Below are 22,156 nucleotides of genomic sequence, written 5' to 3'. Positions count from 1 at the left end.
CAAGATTATGAAGGTCTCCCCTCCGCAAGTCGCTGCAATTCCTGCTGCCGCCTCCCTCTCCCACGCAGTTGCGTCAGGACCAGCCACTTGCGCCGCTATTACTGACACCCATCCTTCGAACCTCACGGGTGCCGTGGCGCAGCTCCAAGCCGATCTCGTCCGTCTTTCGACCCTGGTAGAACAGCTGACCGTGCAGTCCCGCAACAACACATTATATCTGTAACACTCGGCGGCGAGGATCAAGGTCCCCACGGCGTCGTTACAACAGTCGTCCCCGTTCCCCCACACCTACGCCACAACAGCCATCCCGTCTCTGCCGTTACCATCGTCGTTTTGGCTCCAACGCCCAGCACTGCATTCTTCCTTGCTCCTGGGCGGAAAACTCCGGCGGAGACCGCTAGTGGCTGCGGCAGTCTCCGGCAATCCAGGCAGCCGACTTTACTTCGTGGTGGACCAGGCATCCCACACCAAATTCCTGGTCGATACGGGCGCCGAAGTTAGCGTGCTCCCTGCCTCTGCCCTCGACAAAAAGCGCCCCCCGCTTTTTCATCACACTTCGTGCGGCACCTTCACGACTTTTTCAGCTCCATTCGTCCCGTCCGGCCTCGCCCATCCTCGTCATACAGGCCCTACGTTCCACAAGACCTCCAGAGCGCCACCCACGTTTTCGTTCGCGCTGACGCTATACGGAAATCCCTGACACCGCCTTATTCCGGTCCTCATCCTGTACTTGGTCGCGCCGGCAAGAACTGCCGTGTAAATCTCAACGGCACGCACGACACTGTGAGTGTCGACCGTCTGAAGCCGGCCTACGTCGAAGCTTGCCCGCCAGTCGTCGCGGCTCTCCCCGACGTCCCGTTCCCCCTTCAACGTCGTCGGCCTGACACTACTCCTCTGTCCCACCAACCTGCAGCCAAGACCGTTACATGGTCAGACAGTTTGGCACCGTCTCCAGCGGGGGGGGGGGGGGGGGGGGGGGCACATAGCAGACGGCGCGCCGCTCCGTGACGCAGACGAAGCTAACACTTGTGTCACGCCCCTCTCGCGCTCCTGGTGCCTGCGAGCCCCATTCATTCGTTTCTAGTAGTTGGTGGCAAACGGCCACAGTATTAAGAGGACATACCACCCCCCGTTTTCTATGTGAACTTTGCATAGGTTTTGTGGCTGAACTACGAGACAGATCGGAATGCGGAAACTTTCATTGGAAAGGTGACGTCAAGATCTCTTAACTCTGGGAACTGAAATATAGCTCTAGCGTTGTATTTTTTTTTTACGGACCCCTGAAGGTGGAAACCACTCTGTTTTCTATGTGAACTTTGCGTAGGTTTTGTGGCTGAACTACGAGACAGATCGGTATGCGGAAACTTTCATCGGAAAGGTGACGTCAAGACCTCTTAACTCTGGGAACTGAAATATCGCTCTAGCGTTGTAATTTTTTTTTTAAAAGAAAAAGAATCGAATTTTGTCGCTACAGCTTCAAAAAATCCAAATAAATAAATGAAAGGAAATAAAAACAATCCGCTTCTGAGGTTAACCGGGGACATGTTTCAGGATTCAAATCACACGTTTTTTGTGTGTTTTTAGCATTCTGTTTTTTCGAAAAAGAATTAAAAGTGAGTACAGGCATGCATCCAAGGCGTTTACCACTGATTCCGGAAGATGGCGCCGTCCGCTCGCAGCGCCCGAACGGACTCCGCCTGTAAACCTCCGCGTATTGCGCAGCAGTTGATCGGCGTCCGTGGTTTCGGTTCGTCCTGAAGTGACCAATTCGTGGCTAAGTTACGCGTTTTTTTCACTTTCTTGTCCTGTTCATTTGCTCTCTGTCCTTGTGTGTTTTCTGCGTGTTCATAGTATTTACCCATTATGACTCGAAGTCACGTCTACGGACAACGGAAACGTAAGAAGAAGGACTTTGCGAATTTACGTGGTAGAGGCAGGCATGTGACGGAGCCTGCGGATTTGAGAGATTTTGGTAATGCAGGATGCTCCAGCCGTGCTGTTCCGAGTGATCGTTGCACTTCGACGACTCCACATCGCGCAGATACCCTTGTAGGCTCAACCTTTGGTGGTAGTGTTGTTCCTCAAACTGTAAGTGATGCCGGTCGGAATGCTTGTTTCGCTTCGAGCACAAGCGAAATTCGTCCTTCAAATTCATCATTTGCTGATTCAGCTGAGGTAGATAATGTAGTCCCCTGCAGTTCAGGTTGTGACGAGCTTGCCGGTTCCAGAGCAAGTCCCGTTCCAATCACTGCCGCTGTTACACCCAGTCGATCTCCATCTTTCGATACTGGCAATGTTCACCAGACACAGAGTCAGCGCACAAGCAGTGTGAATGGTCGGCGTATAGTGGAGATTGATCACTTCTTCTCGTCTTTGCAAAGTTTGTCGGTACATAGTCCGTTTGGTTGCGGCCTGGCTGACATGGAAATTGTATCAGAACATCGGCGAGGTCTGTGTAGCTCTTTCAGTTTGAAGTGCAGGATGTGTCTGAGGAAAGATGTAGTCACAACGGAGGCACCAGTTGATCAACTTGTCCAACAACGCATGGACGTCAATTCCTCAGCAGTGAACGGTATCGTGTCTATAGGTTCTGGTTTCTCAGGCCTTCTCGAGCTCCTAGGTGCTCTGGACATACCCGGCATGGCTAGTAGCACGTACAGTAAGTATCAGGATATTGTTGCTAAAGGAATCGACAAAACAGCTTGGGAAGAAATAAGAAAAGCAGGCATTGAGGAAGCTCGGTTAGCTAGGGAGGCTGGGGACGTCGATGCTGACGGTTTTCCTATAATTACGGTCGTTGCCGATGGTGCTTGGTGCAAACGTTCATACAAGAACAAGTACGACGCTCTTTCTGGCTTGGTAAGTAAATATTGTTATCTACACTAAATAAAGGTGCCCGAAAAAGGAGGATTTATCTTGCACACCGCTTGGCAGACGGGATATACAGGAAGTCTGTGCCCACCATTTGTGGAAAGAACAATATGAGCATTTATTTGGAGGAAAAAGTTGACCCCTCTGGTGCTAGTAGTGGCACTGCTGTCTTTTGGTAAACACACTTACTAGAGTGGTATACATCATGTGGCATTAGTTTGTACGATACGCGTACAGATGCATAATTCCTGGAAACATTGTCATTGGGGGTAGAGTTTTGTGGAATACAATCCTGACATTTTTTCGTTTTTGCAGGCTGTAATTGTTGGGTACCGCACAAAGAAAGTACTGTTCCTAGGCGTCCGGAACAAATTTTGTACACTGTGCGCAAGTTGCAAGTCAGGGTCGAGCCCAAAAAGCATCTGTGCTTCAAGAACTGGGACAGCAGCTCTACCAGTATGGAGAAGGATATCGTCGTTGAAGGCTTCAGGCGCAGCATTGAGTTGCACGGGGTAAAGTACTTGCAGTTGATCGCTGACGCGAATTGTGTTTCCTTCTGTCTTGCAACTCCTCAGACCCACGTGCCCTGACCGCATAAGAATGTGAACGGCTTAGTGAGATGCTCCATTATGCATTTTGTTCCTGAAGTCTTGCACGAGCAATGTTACGACAATGGTCAAGCAGTGTGTGCAGGACAGTTGATCTTCAAGTCGCAAGTCTGAACCAGCAGGTGCAGTAATCACCAGATATTTCTCTATACTTGTATGAACTGCATTCATGATGTGTAGTCGTGCACCGTTCAGAGCTCTTAAAATCTGTAGAACTTCCAACATTATCTTGCCATGTTTATCTGATGCCATTTGCAGTAAATACCTATGTTCGGCGTACACACTTAGGAAATACTGATTTGCATCGCATAGTTTTAGTCCAACTCGTGCAGAAACTGCTCGAACTATAGGTGTCATATGATTACATGAGCTCAAATCCAGAGCCAAAAGTTTTCTGATTTTTTTTTAATTAGGGGGTAAAACTATTGGTGTCATTAAATTACTTGAGCTCATGATGTCGAATACAATATATGCAGGAAACATCATCAGATCGCGAGGACACCATCAGTCGTCCGCATAGAACAGAAAAAGTCTCAATTTTGTTTTGCATGAAGTCAGTGGCAATCTTTCTTGGTTAGTGCGATGAGCTTTTGGAACATTTCCAACTTTCAGGTTCAAGAGCTTGCACGGCTTGGGCGCAGTGAAGTAAAGCAATCTGCACGAAAAATACTTGATCACCATCTGACGGACTGCATTGCTGCAGAGTTCAGCTGGGTTGGTCAAAAGGGCAAGCGGAAGTTTGTGTGCAAATTTGTTTCAGTACAATTGCCTAAATAAACTGTGCCTCCAACATTCCTTGGTGGCAGTTGCTGTATATATACATGTTAGCTCTACACTGTAATATCTTCAGATTAGGGTGGGAGCAATTTTCATATTTTTTGGCGTACGGAAGTGTCTGGGCTAGCTTGCTTCTATATTCCCGTTTTGGTGCTTGTAACTTAATTAACCTCCTGCGTTTCTCAGGGTACTCACCCATTTGTCTCGTAGATCTAGTTGCTCATTCAACGAACTGATGTTGACATGGTACATAGCTGGCTCGTTGCCAGGTGATATACAGATGAGGTTCTTGTGTAGGAATGCAGAATATTCAATAAAATTACTATTCACTGTGAACAGGCTTGTGTGATGGAGTAGATTGCATTATAAAATGTGTATACAGAAAACGTATAACCGCTAATACGAAGAACGTGCCGAATTTACTCAAATTAATGAAAATTAACAGGAATACTCAGGAGCTATCGTATAGGGAAAAATAGCCGGAAATCATGCTCTATGGAGCTCGCGGAGGATAGCACGCCCCGAATCTTTCAGCGGAATCATTGTTAGTCCAACGAAAGGAGTTTGGAAATCAGCCCACACCGGCACTGCAGATAGCTTATCGCGTCCAGCCTCGGCTGTGACCATACCTTCCCTCTGCCAATTTCATGTCATTTTTTTCTACTACTATCACTCTGTGGGTTGGGTTTTCAACCTCCTTCCGTCGGACTGACAGCGATTGCGTTCAAAAAGTCCTTGCGTGCTATACTCCAGTGCACGAGAAGCATGATGTTCGGCTATTCTACCCGACACGATAGATACTGATTATCACGGTCAATTATCATGATTTTGAATAAATTCGGCACGTTCTTCATGTTGGTGGGGTAAAAAAGTAACCTTTACTTGGCAAATTTCTGAGTTCGGGACCGCAAAAATTTACGCAATTAAACATAGGTTACATGACATGCAGTGGCAGAAAGCTAGTAAGAACAAATGCCGTTGACCGCATGATTCTGGGTGGCGTAGTTTCGTTTATTAGAATTCAGTGACACGTTTTCTGGGACACCCTGTATAGCATACGGGTGGAGGGCGCATACTGCATTAACGTCCTGGAATGCCCGGAAAAACATCCTGAAAATGTCACAAAGGATGCCGCCAGGACTGCCCAAATCAAATCCCCGGCTGTTGCAATGGTAGTACGAATAATGTCCCATAGTATGTCATTCGGACAATCCAGGATATTTTATGGACATTTGATTGTCCCGTTGGTGGCATCATATGGACGTCCTCAGGACGTGCCTTGGTTGTGTGGGTGGTTGCTATGAATGGCCGTTTACTGACTGCTGCGTGAAATATCAAACCGGCTGTGATGCAGTGAATCACGCGCAACGGGCCACTGTGACGTACAAGGCAGGAGGTTAGAGGTACTAACGTGCAAATCAGGTCATCTTGCTGCGCCGTCTCAGAAGCATGCATTCACCCAGCTAAAAAGCATATGTGGCTAGAGCTTCGAATGTTGCATATGCGAGCACCAAAGTATTTGAATGCTCACTGAAGTATGAAGGCCTAAGTTCACAAGATGAATTCTCACAGATGACACAACCAAATAAGGAAATACCATCTGAAAAAAAAAATAATAAGTAGGAGACACTGCCCATTTGCCAAGAGCACACAGCAAATCATGACGTGTTCGTTAGAAGATTTGTTGTCCTGAGACTCTCAGGAAGGGAAATAAAGGATGTGAGGATGGTTTGCACAGCAGTAAATCTCGCGCTATGGTGTTACTCGTGTAATATTCTTTGCTTCCAAATACCGGTGCCTTTGTTTCACGTCATATTGTTTGCCATCGAATTGCTTCACGCTTTCCAGATGTTTCATATGCTTACTGGTACATGACCTAGACTCCCGTATACATGCGTGTCGGTCGCTGCATAACTTGCATTCAAAATTCATTTTGCATATATTCACTAAAGTTTAAGGAACTACCCTACCTTTACCCTATCGAAAGCTGAATCATATAGTCTAAAGCTTTATGGCATTCAAGGTGTATGGCTTGTGCGGATCGTTACTAGTCTAGAGTGCGCCTATAACAGCATGTAGTGTCGGCAGTGTACTAGTAGTAAAAAGAAAATATGCTTGGGATTAATTTAGAAATTTCATTCCTAGTGTGGTTATAACTCTTACAAAAGCAGCTAAACGAATTGACCTGATGGTTTTCTTTTACCGAAATGAGAGAAACGTCTGGGCGTAATGACGGAACCGAACATACGGGACACTTGGATATAAGAGGATTATTGGACGTAATGGGATACCGAAATGAGACCGAAATCAGACACAACCGCCCCGCCCAAGTCTGCACTATTTTGCAACCTGTTGAAATGTTTATCGTTGGTTATAAGGCTGACAATATCCTTTTCTGCATGTGCAGTATCGATAAGCGCATGTGATACGCAGCACGCGCGCAAGTTTGAAAAATCTGCCTTTGCAAAGCGTATGTGGAAGAATGAAGGGAGAAAAGTACACCGTATACGTCACGCGTACCCTCATACCACTCGCAGCATAACACGTTGCACTCACTTTAGAATGCACACACGGCTACCGCAGGTGCTCTCTTTCGGACGGAAACATAAGAAGCGCAAACCAGGTCCTCAATTCTCATTCATGCTGTGTGACCATATAGCTTCGATCTTCCTTGTTAAGCTAATGACTTTGAAACTTGCAAAATAATGGGCGAGATATTACGACTCCAGATAGCAGTACCAGGGACATCATTAGGGGATATCATTCTTCTTGAGATCACGAAACTTTCTTCGGGAAAATGCGCCTTCTTTATAGGTTATTCGGCTGCTTGTTAACATCACTATAAAACAACTTGGAACCTCTGTACATGAAAACACGAAGAGCCTAGCAGCTGCTTCGCTTTATTGTTCGGCCTTTAAAAAATCATAATGTTACGGGCTATGAAACAGGATAAAAAAAACAGCAAGGAAACAGGCACGTAAAATCCTATTTCGAACGCCTTTCATCACACTATATTCTCATACTTGCATTTGTACACCTTGCAAACCAATCTGTATGGATATGCGTAGGTTCGCATTCTTCTACGTATTAATGATATGGAGCGACCAAGCAAGCGATTGCCTTGCTGCGAAACAGAAAAACCGTCAATTTGGTAAGGATGCTATTTGAAACGCAATTTGTGAAACATAAAGGCCGTCGTAAGAGCACCGTTTTACTGACAAATTGCGTAGATGCAGGCTAGCTGGTGGATGAACTCTAGAGGGACGAGCGTACAACTCATTGAGTCGCGTGTTTGTGTCGTCCCTCTGTGTGCCCAGACTCAAGATTTTACATTATGGACCGTTTTACTGCTTTCCCTTTTTCTTTCGCGTATAGTCACGAGCAACTAAACTGTAATCCAATGCTATTTTCAGATCCGTGGTTCGGCGATGAAGTTAGTAGTAAGTGCTGTTTCTATTTGTGGTGTGTGTGTGTGTGCGGATGGACGTGTGTGCTTTAGATGATACTGACACTGATGAAGGTCCTGCACCGAAGGCTCCGTAATAACAGGTTAGACAGTTCAAGAACCCTGCATATGTTGCTTCAAAGCAAAGTGTTGGTTCTGCTGGCAACCACTGTTGTGGATTTGAAATCGTGGGTTAAATCCAAATTTAAATCTCCGTGACGGACATGGGATTTGATCGGTGGAAAATTGTCGGGCTTGATTTGGATCAAATCACATTTCTGTGGAAGGCTTTTCTTTGGTTTGAACCACGTTTTTGCTCGGAAATTTGACTTCTGATTTAATCACATTTTTGCTGGGGGATTCGCACTAGGCCTAAACCAAAGTTTCGTTAAAGGACGTGATTTTTGTATACATCTTGCTTTTCATTTTCGAAGGGTTTGGGATGCATTTTTTCTTTATATAGGGCATGCGGCCTTAAATTATTTTTCTTGTTTTTGTATGTGACCGAAAGGGATATATAAGGTGAAATTTCTTGCACCATATTCGGTGTACTTTACGGTACTTTTCGGTGTATTTTCAATTGCAGGACCTTCAAACAGGCCTTATTTGAAGCTAGTATAAGCTGATAGAAGCTGGTTAAAATTGGTATAAGTACTGTGCACAATGCTTGTTCAAAGGCTGCACCCAGTTCAACCCCGATAGCCTCGCCGACAAACTCTGCAAGCCTTTAAAGTATCAAGGTTTGTTCTCCCAGCCCGTTGTACCAGTAACTGATAGTAACTGATAACTGTTGAAAATATTCCCTGCTTTCTGTAACATTTGGAGGTTTATAGTAGAGGCCAAGTTTCTGAAACTATTTTTACGGATGTTCAGCTCTAGCCCCTCTTTCACATTTGCGATAGATTCCACTTATTTAAAACGGCATTTTATTTGGTTGGGACAATTTGGTACGTTTGTGGTAGGATGATTCTTGGCGCGATTTGAAACGATTTGTTCAGTAAAATTAAAATCCGGACTTTATTTGGACACCATTTTGGGCCCTCTTTAAAATCACAATGAAGTACACGCAGTGAAACTTTCAATTGTTTAGAGACAGAATTTTTCTTGTAGTCGACTGTAATTCATCAAATGTAAAAGAAAATATAAAGTTACAGCCAATACACACCCGTGAGCGCTGTGGGAGAGGATGGACGGTGACGGCGCATGCGCTAACAAACGTACAGGAAAATTGTATGTGACCTAGCTTGCGAGTTATTTCACCACGAGGGGTACTTGAAGAAATTGGGAGGAAGGCATAATAGTGGCTGTACTGGGAAACTGAGTGTCCTTCACAGGCGATTGAGAAGTTGGCCCTGACTCGACTCGAGAAAGGGTCTGCAAAGCTTGGGCATTTTACAAATCTCGAATTCTTATACAGAGCAGGGAATTTTCAACAGTTCCGTAACTCAGCAACAGAGACCGAAACCATCCCTGGTAGTGAAATTTCATCAGTAGATCAATTTAGTCCAGAAAGACCAAGAAGAAATTGGAAGCTAGAAACCTGCAGACTGATGACCGCCATTTAACATCGCCTTTCTTCTTTCTTTGCTCTCACTCTCTCTCTATCTGATGTTTTAGAAACGTGCTAATTATGCTAACTACAGGCGGGCTAATTACTGGCTATGTTTTTGTATGCACATGGCACACGTGACACTTCTTGCTGTGCAATCGCAAAACTTGTGCAGATCCTTATAAAAGAAGGCAGTGGAAGCATGAACCATTGTACGTACTATACATATAGTGCTGCAGGCATTGCCACAGTCTTGAAAGAATAACACGCCTAGCAGCCCCGCTTGGCCGCTCTTGTGGTATGCTGTCCATATAGGTAAACCGTGCAAACCCGTGTCGTACTATCCAATGTAAATATGACTCTATGTGGGGTGTTATAGAGCTATGGAGTACCAGTAGCTTCTGCTTCTTTTGCTGCCTCACCCCCCCCCCCCCCAAAAAAAAAAAGGCCATCCGCCGCCATGCCTGCCAATTAACTGGAAGACAAAACGTATAAAATAAAACATCTGTTCTATCTGTTGTTTTATCCTCTTGACAGTCATGCATCAGCCGACGTCATCCGGAAGATAAATTTCATTCCTTTCCAAACCAATCGGAAGAACACTGTCCTAGGCTGGACAAGTATAGGCTATCTCGGATTTCCAATGTTGGCCCAATTTTATAATTGCAACCCTACTCAAGCAAGGCCTAATATTGCCAATATACACCCCATATTGCCCAGGCAGCAGTGCAATATTGGCCTGACATTGGTCCCATATTGGGTAAATGGGTAGTCAATATAGGTCCAATAAAGGCACTGCTCGCGATACGGTTGTCTCGAATCGCCTGTCAGCAGTTCCGCAACCCATATTACTTTCGTCGCGCCTGAAAGTGTTGTGCCAATATTGCATCTGAAAGTGGACCTTATGCCAAGTTCGCCAACATCGGCCCCATATGGGCTGCCAATATTGCGTGCCCATTTTGCCAATTCTTTCATGATAATGCCGATAATCAGTCCGTGTAATAATGATGCGTTATCCGGTATAATATTCGCCACTAAAGTGCTATTACTTCATTCGTTTTTCTTTTCTTTTTGTGCAGGTCTAACTGATCCACGTTGCGTCGCGTTACAAAAACAAGTCTACATCGCCCTAAATACGAACATGTGCAGTGCCCGTCTTGCTCTAGGATGCAAGTAGACCCAGAGGACTTTGTGTTGTTGACTACCATCCCTTAGAAGCCTTCATTGGGATCTCAGTACGATATGACCCAGAACCTTACAACCCACTCCTAGAGTACAAAGGAGCGAAACACTTTCGTGACGGTGACGGACATACGCATCAGCATATCGCACTGCATCTGCAGAACTGCGAGGCACCTAGGGTTATAGAACGGATACCCCTTTCTATCAGACATTGCGTTTTTTAGTTGGGATGCAGCTTTCATTGTCATTAGAGACTATAACCACCGACATTTTCTCTCGAATAAAACAACCGATCCGAGTTCGCGCATGCGCATTACAAGTGGTAGGACGCGCGATTACGCTGAAACCACCACACGCTCGGAGTCGCGTCGTTTTATTCCGCAGCTACGACCGATTGGCAGCGCGAAGCAAGATGGCGGTTGTTTCCATCTGCTGTTGTAGCCAAGTTACAGTGCATGTTACAGTGCGATTGCCAAACGTTGACAGATCGCGGACAGTGTGTATCGTCTGCGGGAAGTTGCTGGATGCAACGATGTATTGAGTAGGGCATTTCACACGCTTCAACGTCCGATCTTGCTGTGCTGCTTGGCATTTGGTGCAAGTACTCAATCCGGGTTTGTCCCATTTTCCGCATTTTCAGGTGATATGGGTGCGCATGGGCAATATGGGGCCGACATTTTTTCCATATTGGCTCAAACTTGGCCATAAGGGCCCATATTGCCACGTTTGAGCCACTATGGGGAAAGGTGCAAAACGGGTTCCATATTGGGCCTGTATCGCCTATATGGGCCCAATATTGTTTGCTGCCTGGGATATTAATTCTTCCACGGCTGTGCGTACACCATATGGCCCAATTGCATCTTATTTGGTCGACGGATGTATGTAAACAATATTAGAAGTTTTCAGCCAATACTCGTTGGTCGACGGCTATGTGTAGACCATATTGCCCAGTTGCATCCAGTATTATTTAGTCGACGGCTATATGCAGACCATCTCACCCACTTTCATTCAATAGTATTTGTTCTACGGATATATGCAGACCATATTGCCCAGTTGCATTCAATATTATTTGGTCGACGAATATATGCAAGCCATATCAGCAGTTTTCAGCCAATATTCGTTGGTCGTCGGCTATATGTCGACTATATTTCCAACTTTCATAGAATCATGTTTGGCCGGCGGCTATGTGTAAACAATATTGCCAGTTTTCAGCCAATATTCGTTGGTGTATGGCTCTATGTTGACCATATTGCCCATTTTTATCCAGTATTGTTCGGTCGCCGGCAATATGTAGACAATATTTCCAACTTTCATGGAATATTGTTTGATTGACGGCTATATGTAAACTATATTTCCAGTTTTTAGCCAACATTCTTTGGCCGCCGGCTATATGTACACCTCATTGCCCGTTTTGAGCCAATGTTTGGTCAAAGATTATATTCGCACTGAATTGCCCGCTTCCGTGCAATATGGTTTGCTCCTCGGCTATATGTACACCACATTGCCCATATTCAGCCAATATCGCCTGTTTCATGGCTATATGGCAACCATATTTCCAGTGACCAGCGAATATTGACCGGTTTGGACCAACATTCCCATGCAGCAACGATTATTGGAAGAATAATAGTAAACGTGGTCCTATATAGGACCGGTAGTTCCAGTGTCCCGACAATGATGGACAAGGATAGTGTACTGCCTGGGGTATCCCATAGTTACTAAAAATATAGAGAGAAAATCTGGCTGAAGTTTATCGCGAAAGTGGGTGGATGAACACAAATATATAAGTATAACAGGAAAAAGCTGAAAAAACGAAAAGCTACCAACCATGCAAGGAAACAACTAAAACAACGAATAAAGCAGAGGCATCAGTCATGATTCATGAAAGCGAAAAACAAAAGGCCCACCCCTGCTGAAAAATCATATATGCATTGGTTTTACACATGTGATGTTATTTGATATATGACTTATAATAAGGGATATAGGTATTACAGGAGTTATAGGTTTTACAGGGCTAACTTAGGTATTATAGGACATGTATCTCCTATACTACTCGCATTGCTTGTGGTTTGCGACCCTTACAGCTGGCCTTACCTTGGCCCTCGAAGTACTCTGCCTACGCCGCAGCCATGACATACCGTAGAGGCATTTCTGGAGAGAGATATATTTATTTACGTCAAGGGCCCTTCGGGCACTACACGACGGAGGGGTAAAAAATAACTTTCAATGCATAATTCATATAACACGATAAGAATGAAATACAAGACAATACACATTGAACAGTAAAATAAATTATGGTTCAAAATAATAGATATATGACAAATGCTCTGAAATCTTCTTTGTCGCATGTGCGGACATTTTCAGGAAGGTTATTCCACTCGATATTGTACTGGGGGAAAATGATCCAGAAAAATATTATGAGCGGCAATGAGGGCGTTTAATCTTTAGTAGGTGCTCTAAGCAGGGAGAGATATGGGATGCAGGGTGTAGCAAACATCCTCCTGATCCTATGAATGATATAATACGCAGAGTGCGCGCAAGGGTCGATTCCAAGGGTCGAATTTCGAGAGTCTTTCTGTTGGTGTGTTGTTATTGGAAACAATAGGCCTGCCGGGGATGTCAGCCGTATAGGGCGCGCTGGCGTGTACCTTGTGGATCTTGGGAAGTAAATAGAAACGTCCTGCGCCAGTGTTTGATGGGGTGAGGTATCTGAGGTCATCACGTCTAATGAGCTTTCGTTGGTGGAGGACCGACTTAGGAATATATTCATCCATCCAATACAGGTCGACATACCGCCGCGCAAAAAACCTAGCAGACTCCTTGGTCAACCCCAAAATCAGCAAAACCAAAACACACTACTGTGGAACAGGCCCCTGCAATCTCCTGCGCTGTAAAACATACAAGCACGTTCAACACGCTAACTCGATCAAAAACACTGGGAGCAATTACACCCACTCTGTCAACTACGCAATCAAATGCAAAAGCTCCAATGTCATATGCTGCACTGAATGCGGCAACTGCTGAATGCAATACATTGGTGAAACCGGTCAACAAATTAACAATCGCCTTCCCGGACACAGAACTGACACCTCCAACAAACTGTCCAAACAAAGCAGTCGCCGAACACTTTAGCGTTCCTGGTCACAATTTTGACATTAAGCTATATACTCTAGAAAGCAGGTTCAGATCCAGATGTGACAAAGAGTCTTATCTATAAGTTCAGCGCCCTTCGCCCGTTCGGTATCAACAAATCACAAGGCACCCTTGAAACACTTCACAAATAAAATACGCCCAGACCTTTTTCTTTCTATTCTATCCGCTTCATCACCTGTTATTTTCTGCATGTCCACTACTTTTTTACTTTCTTTATTTCATGCCACAACTGCATATTACGAATATACAGGGTGGTCCACCAACCATGATAGAAATTCATAGTAAAAACCGTAGGCCCCGGAGCGACATGCGGTCAAGGGATTTTTTTCTGCCAATAACTTTTGCCACATATTGGTAACATTTTTATTTCATTTCAACTGACGGAGAGTTAATTTCGTGAATTGAACTAAGAAAATTTCCCAAGGCAAACTAACGTTTTCTTTGCGGAAATGGATTCCCCGTGGTCATTTTACTCAGTATAGCACATAATCCCACTCGTAATGCAATATGTAAATACGCCGAAAATCCGTGGAAATGAGGCCTTGGCTCCGCCTCGGCTCGTTGTCTGAGCGCAAAGCAGCGAAGAAAGGAGGTTACATTGACACGCCACGGGGGAAGGGTTAGAAGCCGTCGGGTGACCTCATTTTTGATAAGATAGCTCTGATTCCCGCACTCACAGCGCGTGTTTGTTCTGTGGGGAAGGCTTGTAACCCTTTTCCCCCTCGTGTGGCCTGTCAATGTATGTATATATATATATATTAAAGAGACAAGTAAGTGACACTAGACGTGTTTGAAATTCAGAATTACAGATTAAGATGGCTTCTATGACTTCACGCAGAGAAACAGATACTCATGGAACGATGCGACAGCACCAGAGGACACGTGTTTCACCGTGTTTGCGGCTCGTCAGCTCTGGGTAGCTGCGCATCGTTCGGAATTGGCAAACCAGGGATCGCTCAGCGAGCGATATACACCTGGGAGGAGCGACCCCTGGTTTGCCAATTCCGAACGATGCGCAGCTACTCAGAGCTGACGAGTCGCAAACACGGCGAAACACGTGTCCTCGGGTCCTGTCGCATCGTTCCATGGGTATCTGTTTCTCTGCGTGCAGTCATAGAAGCCATCTTAATCTGTAATTTTGAGTTTCAAACACGTCTAGTGTCATTTACTTGTCTCTTTAATGGATTTTTTCCCTCTGATTATAATTCACTGGCTTGCACTGTGGCATTGAGGAGTGCTCAGTCACCCTCCCAGGTGTATATCGCTCACTGAGTGACCCCCGGTTCGCCAATTCCAAACGATGCGCAGCTTCCCAGAGCTGACGAGTCGCAAACACGGCGAAACACGTGTCCTCTGGTGCTGTCGCATCATTCCATGAGTATCTGTTTCTCTGCGTGCAGCCATAGAAGCCACCTCTGTAATTTTGAATTTCAAACACGTCTAGTGCCATTTACTTGTCTCTTTAGTGGCTTTTTTCCTCTGATTATATATATATATATATATATATATATATAAAGAGGGGGGGAAAGCCATTAAAAAAAATAGGTAAATGATGCTAGACGTGTTTGAAATTCAAACTTACAATTAAGGTGGCTTCTATGGCTGCACGTAGAGAAACAGATACTCATTGAACGATGCGACAGCACCAGTGCTGTCGCATCGTTCAATGAGTATATATATATATATATATATATATATATATATATGGGAAAAGAAAATTTGCAAGAGCTCTTTGGCTGCACGTATAACATATGTTTGTAAGTCAAACGTCGCCATGCCAGTACTGGACAGCTGTTTCGGCCTTGTTGGGCCATCATCAGCAGTACGCAGGCAGGCAACGTTTGAGCGGATGGCGTCAGAAGGTCACGTGGCACGTGATGCCTCCCGTCAGGGTGTCCTAAGACACCTCTGAAAGCCCAGTGCAAAGCCAGTAAAGTGTATAAGGGAAAAGAAAATTAGCAAGAGCTCTTTGGCTGCACGTATAACATATGTTTCTAAGTCAAACGTCGCCATGCCAGTACTGGATAGCTGTTTCGGCCTTATATATATATATATATATATATATGTATATATTACAAAAAAAAGAAAACCACTTCGCTTGCTCTGAAAATTTCCCCATCTAACCACTAACCTTCTTATCTTCCAGAATGCTCGCCAATTCGTGCCTGTTGACCCGTTTCGTCCCCTTGTTCGTGAACCTCCCATTTCTGTAACCGGTCTGGAGCCAAGATCACTCCATTCACATAGTCCCCTCAACACTCTAAGAAAGCGGCCATTCACTCCTGCCGCAATAGCCTGTGCGGACCCTTCTTTCCCCCCCTGCTATTGGACCCACAATTCCCATGAAGCTTTAACACGTCATACCTAACCCTTTAAACACCATGCCAATGATGAGGACGGTGCCCAGAAGAAGAACAGTCTATGTTCGAAACATCGGCGGTTCTCGTCCTGAGGCAACTCCCTTCATATTGGCTCATATAGTTTGTGAGGAACTTGTCCGACACACCAGATGGCCGTGCACTACTTTTCCCTACTAGTCAGGGAACATTTTACCTAATCAAAGCGCAGTACTGTTGTAGTGTAATGATTATCAAGAGTTAACGAAGAACAAATGTAAGTCACCAGGCTAGACTGAAAAAAATGCATAAAGATCGTTTCGCTCCAACAAAAAAGAAAAAAAGAAGGTTTGAGGGGCAAGCATATCAAAAACACAAAAATTGTGCAGTCAATATAAATTACGGTCCTGCAATTCATATAGGTGATGTACAAAGATGTGTCTATGATGTGTCACTTCGTTTTCTAGTCTGCTTCGTAATGATAATGTCGCCCACTTTCTTTTCTGTTTCAGTGCATTATGGTGAGTACGTTGCAGGGCTTGTTCTGAGCACCATAAAAGAGAAGGCTGACCTGAAGCTCGAGCAGCAGGAAGCGGAAGGCCACACCCACGGATACCTTCGTGTTAACGAGGCTCCTATTCGCGGAATTGAGAGCTTCAAGTTTCTGATCTTGCAGTCTCAGATTGTAGACAAGGTTCACGACGTCGTGGTGAGATTCCATGTTTCCTACGACAGGTGGTAGGTTATTATAATGCACAGCAGATGGCCGTCGGAGCCAAAGACCACTCGAGCTAACCCTAGGTTTCCAGTAAATGGAAGTAATAAACACCTGTGGCAGGCGATGCACAACTATTTGTAATCAGTAAGTAAGTTAGGCAGTAGTAAGTAAAGTAAAGTAAGCAGTAAGTAAGTGGTAAATTGCAGCAATACGTTTATACATATCCTCAGAGATTTATCACTGCGAACTACCGGTAGCTGATGCGCAAAATGACAAATTTTACAAATTCTGCGCCGCAGTGACGAAATTATGTAGAGTTGTCGACATAGGTCGTCGGTTGTTCTTGCTGTTATGTAAAAGTTCGAGACCTTGTGATTGCAGGACGGCGCACAGTGAACATTAGTGAGTAGTCCTTCGTAGCACTTGAGGGTCAATCGTTTCTAAACTCAAACATAACAGGCGTTCTAATTTATCCCCAAATCAGCCCCCCTGAACGGCCACGTTTGCGGCGGAGGATGAGCGCTCTACCGCGATGAACCTCTCACGCGGGGGTAGATTTCTCGCACATGCACTTCTAAGTCGCGCCACCCGCTGAGCATGCCGTGAGTCGTCACATTTCCCCATAGAAAGAATGAATAGACAGGGTGTCCCAGCTAAATGTGTGACGCTAGACTTGTTTGAAATTCAAACTTACAGATTAGGATGGCTTCTATGGCTGCACGTAGAGAAACAGATACTCATGGAACGATGCGACAGTACCAGAGGACACGTGTTTCGCCGTGTTTGCGGCTCGTCAGCCCTGGGTAGCTGCGCATCGTTCGGGATTTTCAAACCAGGGGTCACTCAGCGAGCGATATACACCTGGGAGGGTGACTGAGCACTCCTCAATGCCACAGTGCAAGCCAGTGAATTATAAAGAGGGGGAAAAGCAATTAAAGAAATTAGTAAATGACGCTAGACGTGTTTGAAATTCAAACTTACAGATTAAGATGGCTTCTATGGCTGCACGTAGAGAAACAGATACTCATGGAACGATGCGACAGCACCAGGGGACACGTGTTTCGCCGTGTTTGCGGCTCGTCAGCTCTGGGTAGCTGCGCATCGTTCGGGATAGGCAAACCAGGGGTCACTCAGCTAGCGATATACACCTGGGAGGGTGACTGAGCAATCCGCCGGGATCGAACCCGCGATCTTCAGCTTAGCAAGCCAGCATGTTACCGACTGAGCTACCGAGGCAATGTCAACTCCTAAAACAATGTCTTAATTAAATTTCAATAATTAACTGTAGATTATAACTGTCTAGATGTAACTGTCTAATTATAAAAGCGACGAAGTTGTCCCAATGAGAACATCTGAACTCTTCGGTCACCTGACACCGGAGCCGTTTTCAGAACAAAAATCCGTTCGATAGGTCGTCCGTCAAAAATTGGTGAAGGAACACACTTTTTTTCTTTATTTCGTTTATTGCGCATCTTCGGAGACGCATCTTTCCTTCACCCCCAATGTGAGAGGGTGGAGGAGCACAGTGCCGTCTCATGCGTCGAAGACGAGCTTTAACTTGCGGAAACAAAACAAAAACAAATGTATCGGGTGACTCTATCGGGACCGCCCTTATCTTGGGTTGCATTTTCTGTTCTGTTTTAATCTTTTTCCAAGACGCAAGAGGCGATAGTGTGCTCTTTCACCCTCTCAAATTGGGGGTGAAGGAAAGACGCTTCTCTAGAGATGCGCAATGAATCAAATAAAGAAAAAAAAGGTGTTCCTTCACGAATTTTTTGCGGACGATCTATCGAACGGATTTTTGTTCTGAAAACAGCTCCGGTATCGGGTTACCGGAGAATCAGATGTTCTCATTGGGACAACTTCTTAGCTTTTATAATTAAAAAGTTAATTATTGAAAGTTAATTAAGACATTGCCCTAGGAGTTTGCTAATGCCCTCCTAAGGAGTGCCCTTCAGCAAATGCTATACTGCAATTGATTTCATCTCGGAAAAAGTGATGTATATATTTTAAAAAATATGCTCGCATTTAGCTGGGACACCCTGTATTTTTAATAAAGAATGGTTTAATCGACCCCAATGTACGGAAATAATAGACATACGCAGTTGAGCGTTCTTAATCAGTACGATGACATTCCAAATTACAATTCTTATTATAACGTGCCTGAGCTTCCTATTCATGAACGCCATCATTGCGACAGAAATCACAGCACTGATAATTTCCGTGCCAACACAATCACAGAATAGACACTATCATAATTCAACCAAGATGCCACAGATACATCTAGCAACATGCAACCTGAGTATGTTATTATTGGAATCATAGCGAGCACTATCAAAGCTGTCATGATGTCAAACAGATAGATTGCATGCCCCAACACACGCCGACAGTTTCCAGAAATTGTATGCAAAGAACGGATAAACACAAAAGGTACAAGTGAAAATATTTTATTAATGCCAATGAACACGGATAGGTGTAAGAATCAGTAGTCACATCTGACACACAACACATTTTATTAGGAACACAATTAAATGTTGGTATTAGATTCAATGGCGCAGAGAACCCATGCATGCAATGAATAGACATTATACTAATACGCTATTCCGCATCACAACCAGCCCTGGTCCCCGAGCTTGAACTTTCCGTGGCAATCGTAATCTTTTTATTTACACTTCGCACGCTCCAAAGTCGGTTTATTGGCTCATGCGAGAGCTAGTGGCGAATCACACACTCTTAAAAATGAACTTCACAGCATAGCACGCTCCTAGCCCACCATTATCTCGAATGATATCGTTATCTGCCCTGATTTGTTGAAAACGGGAGGCGTACGCCTTTTCTGTGACACTTATGCGGTTCATAATTGTCACAGAAAAGGCGTACGCGTACGATATGATTCGAGATTATGGTTGGCTAGGAGCGTGCTATGCGGTGAAGTTCATTTTTAAGAGTGCAGGCCGAAGGCGTCCTGGGCCGACTTCTAAGGGAACTGAACCGACGTCGGCCCAGGACGTCTTGCGACAGGGCGTAAGTCGTGACGTTGCCCACCTCTGTGAGGCCGACAACGGCGAGCCAACAGGCGGAAGTGACGAATTGAACGCGCGTTGTGGGATAACGGCAAGTTAAAGACCGCGGCTCTTGATAGTGATTCAGGATTATACATGCAAGAGAAAGTGAGTCTGATATCGCATCCTGCTGTTTCAGATGCGCATTCGAGCTTCAGCCCTGGAATGTGTCGCTCCCATCGAAGGACGGATAAATGACGTGGTGATGTCCCCACCGCTGATGGTCCGCTTGACACAGAAAAGCTGTACTTTTGACATCATTCTCACCGTGAAGGAAGGGATGGTTAACGTGTCATCTGTCACCTACAAAGCAGGAGAAGTACCAACAGTCTCTTCCAACGATGGCCGCTATCCGACCGTAAGTGTCATGCAAGACCACATTGTGGAGGTGTACCTAGAAAACACAAAAAACGAGCTACCGAAGCAACTGAAGCGTATGCTTACAGGAAATCACATATTTGATCTCGGCTTGTTTCACGTCAAGAGACATAGTGATAGATTGGAGAGACTTTTCAGCGACTTTGAGGCTCATGTTGAAAGAGTCGTTGAGACCACTCATTTTTTGCTAAGAGACGAGCTGTAACGAGCAAGATAACATGAAAATTTTCACCCAATATATATTGCGGGTCATCCCACACGTACACGAAACTAAACAGCGTATTGTCGAATATCCCTTCTTAACAACACAACCTTAGCTATCTAGTTCGCTTTCCATTATTACGTTGTTATTACCGTTGCACGGCACGAGATGCAGGAAAACATTGTATGGCAGGTACACTAATCGTACACACGCCAGCTTTCGTGCTTGTGTAACTGGAATAACGCACAAATGCTTGCACTGACACATTGTATTGGTGGAATCGTTAATAAAAGACATGTTTTAACCAGTTTGTAGCGCAGGCACTGTTTCACGTAGCGGCGCTAGTCGTAGCGCCCCGACCGTATTCGCTATTTTTCGCACTCGCGGAATGGCGATCGCGCTGCATTTTAAACTGCTAAAGACAAAAGTATTTCAGCTACAAATACGGGTAGCGGCACAATCTTTCTCCGCTACAGCTACATTACTTTTCACGAGATGGAAGATGTGAAGGAAACACAGAAACAAAACTGGCGATAACGGGAAGGCAGATTTTTTTTCTTGCAATTCCTTTTTGTTACCTGTTAACCAGCCGAATTAGCGTGAGCGTGCTGAGAATCATTAAGCATTTCAAAGTGTATTTTGCAACTTCCGAGCAAATTCCTTCTATTCCGAGCAAATAAACGAGGCGTTTCTCTCGCAACAGGAATAACAAAATATATAACAATTTTATGCAATATAACGCAACGCAACGAAATACCGCCATGCTATAGAGTTTTAGTAGACCCTTTTCGCATCTCCGATACAATACCTGCTATAGCATTGGTCTTATTACACATAGGCGACGTTATCGAAGCTCCGCTTTAGTATCGCCGGTACACTCTAAAAACAGAACTTCATCGCATATAGCACGCTCTGCACCAACGATTGCCACGAAAGATAGGATTATCGCATCTGATTTGAGGAGAGAGGGAGGCGTACGCCTTTTTGTGTCAATTATTATGTATCCAAATCGACACAAAAAGGCGTATGCCTCCCTCTTTCTTCGAATCAGAAGCGACACCCTTATCGTCCACGGCAATGGTTGGCGCAGAGCGTGCTATGTTCTGAAGTTCATTTCAGTGTTTCTTTTTTTTTTTTTTTCAATAGTCGTGACGATGCCCACTTGAGTGCGGCCAACAACGGCAAGCTACTTCGACACCCCCTCATTTCAGTCTATCGAACGCGTAACGCGTGTGTTGCGGGGACCCACGAGAAGAAAAAGACGACTAGGCCAACAAGAAGATGGAGGTGCGAACTCCCGTAGCACTATGGTAGTAGCACGAAAGAGGCTTTCTATAGATGACGACACTTTTATGCTGCGCAATGTGATTGTGAGTAACCCTTTTGTGTAGGCGTTCGCCTTTTTGTGACACTTATGCAGAATTTTTATTGTCACAAAAAGGCGTACGCCCAGCGCTTTCCACAAATCAAGTGTGACAGAGGTATCACTCTGTACAATGATTGGCCTTCAGCGTGCTATGTGGTGAAGTTATTTTTTAAAAGTACGCCGCTAATGAACCCTACCGGCTGCTTCTACGGTGTGCCAAAGCGTCAACAGTGTTAATTTCGCGTATCGTGATGTCGTTTCGAATCATCGTATCGTCTACAGTACCTAGGCGTTACGATCAGCTAAAAAAACAATTTCTTTTTTTTTTGGGGGGGGGGTAATATCAGTGCTCCTTCAAAGCAATGACGCCGATACGGTTGGAGTGCAGTCATTAGTGAGTTTTACTAAACCAGATTGCAAGAAAATGAATTTCTGCAACGAATAAAATGAGCTCCAGCGAAAAAATGGTGAAAGCAGGTGACCTGCAGAGCACGCGCAAGGCTCTGTTAATG

The 22,156-nt window shown here is 44.8% G+C and overlaps 1 protein-coding gene across 2 annotated transcripts; it reads left to right on the top strand.

Moving 5' to 3' along the window:
* The first annotated feature begins 7,259 nt into the window (after window positions 1-7,259).
* LOC135396036 (uncharacterized) lies at window positions 7,260-20,588 on the top strand. Of its 2 annotated transcripts, XM_064627095.1 has the most exons (4): window positions 7,260-7,407; window positions 7,670-7,696; window positions 16,431-16,627; window positions 19,838-20,588. In XM_064627095.1, exons 1-4 carry the CDS (start codon window positions 7,311-7,313, stop codon window positions 20,279-20,281), a joined length of 765 nt encoding a protein of 254 aa, XP_064483165.1. In that variant the 5' UTR covers window positions 7,260-7,310; the 3' UTR covers window positions 20,282-20,588. The 2 variants fall into 2 exon arrangements, with proteins under 2 accessions (XP_064483165.1, XP_064483166.1); XM_064627096.1 differs by lacking the exons at window positions 7,260-7,407; window positions 7,670-7,696 and adding an exon at window positions 10,331-10,419.
* The last annotated feature ends 1,568 nt before the right edge of the window (window positions 20,589-22,156 follow it).

Source organism: Ornithodoros turicata, chromosome 5 (assembly GCF_037126465.1).
Source record: "Ornithodoros turicata isolate Travis chromosome 5, ASM3712646v1, whole genome shotgun sequence".
In the NCBI taxonomy this organism is placed as follows: domain Eukaryota; kingdom Metazoa; phylum Arthropoda; class Arachnida; order Ixodida; family Argasidae; genus Ornithodoros; species Ornithodoros turicata.
The sequence above is the reverse complement of the archived record's forward strand: the minus strand, read 5'-3'. Positions and strand labels throughout refer to the sequence as shown.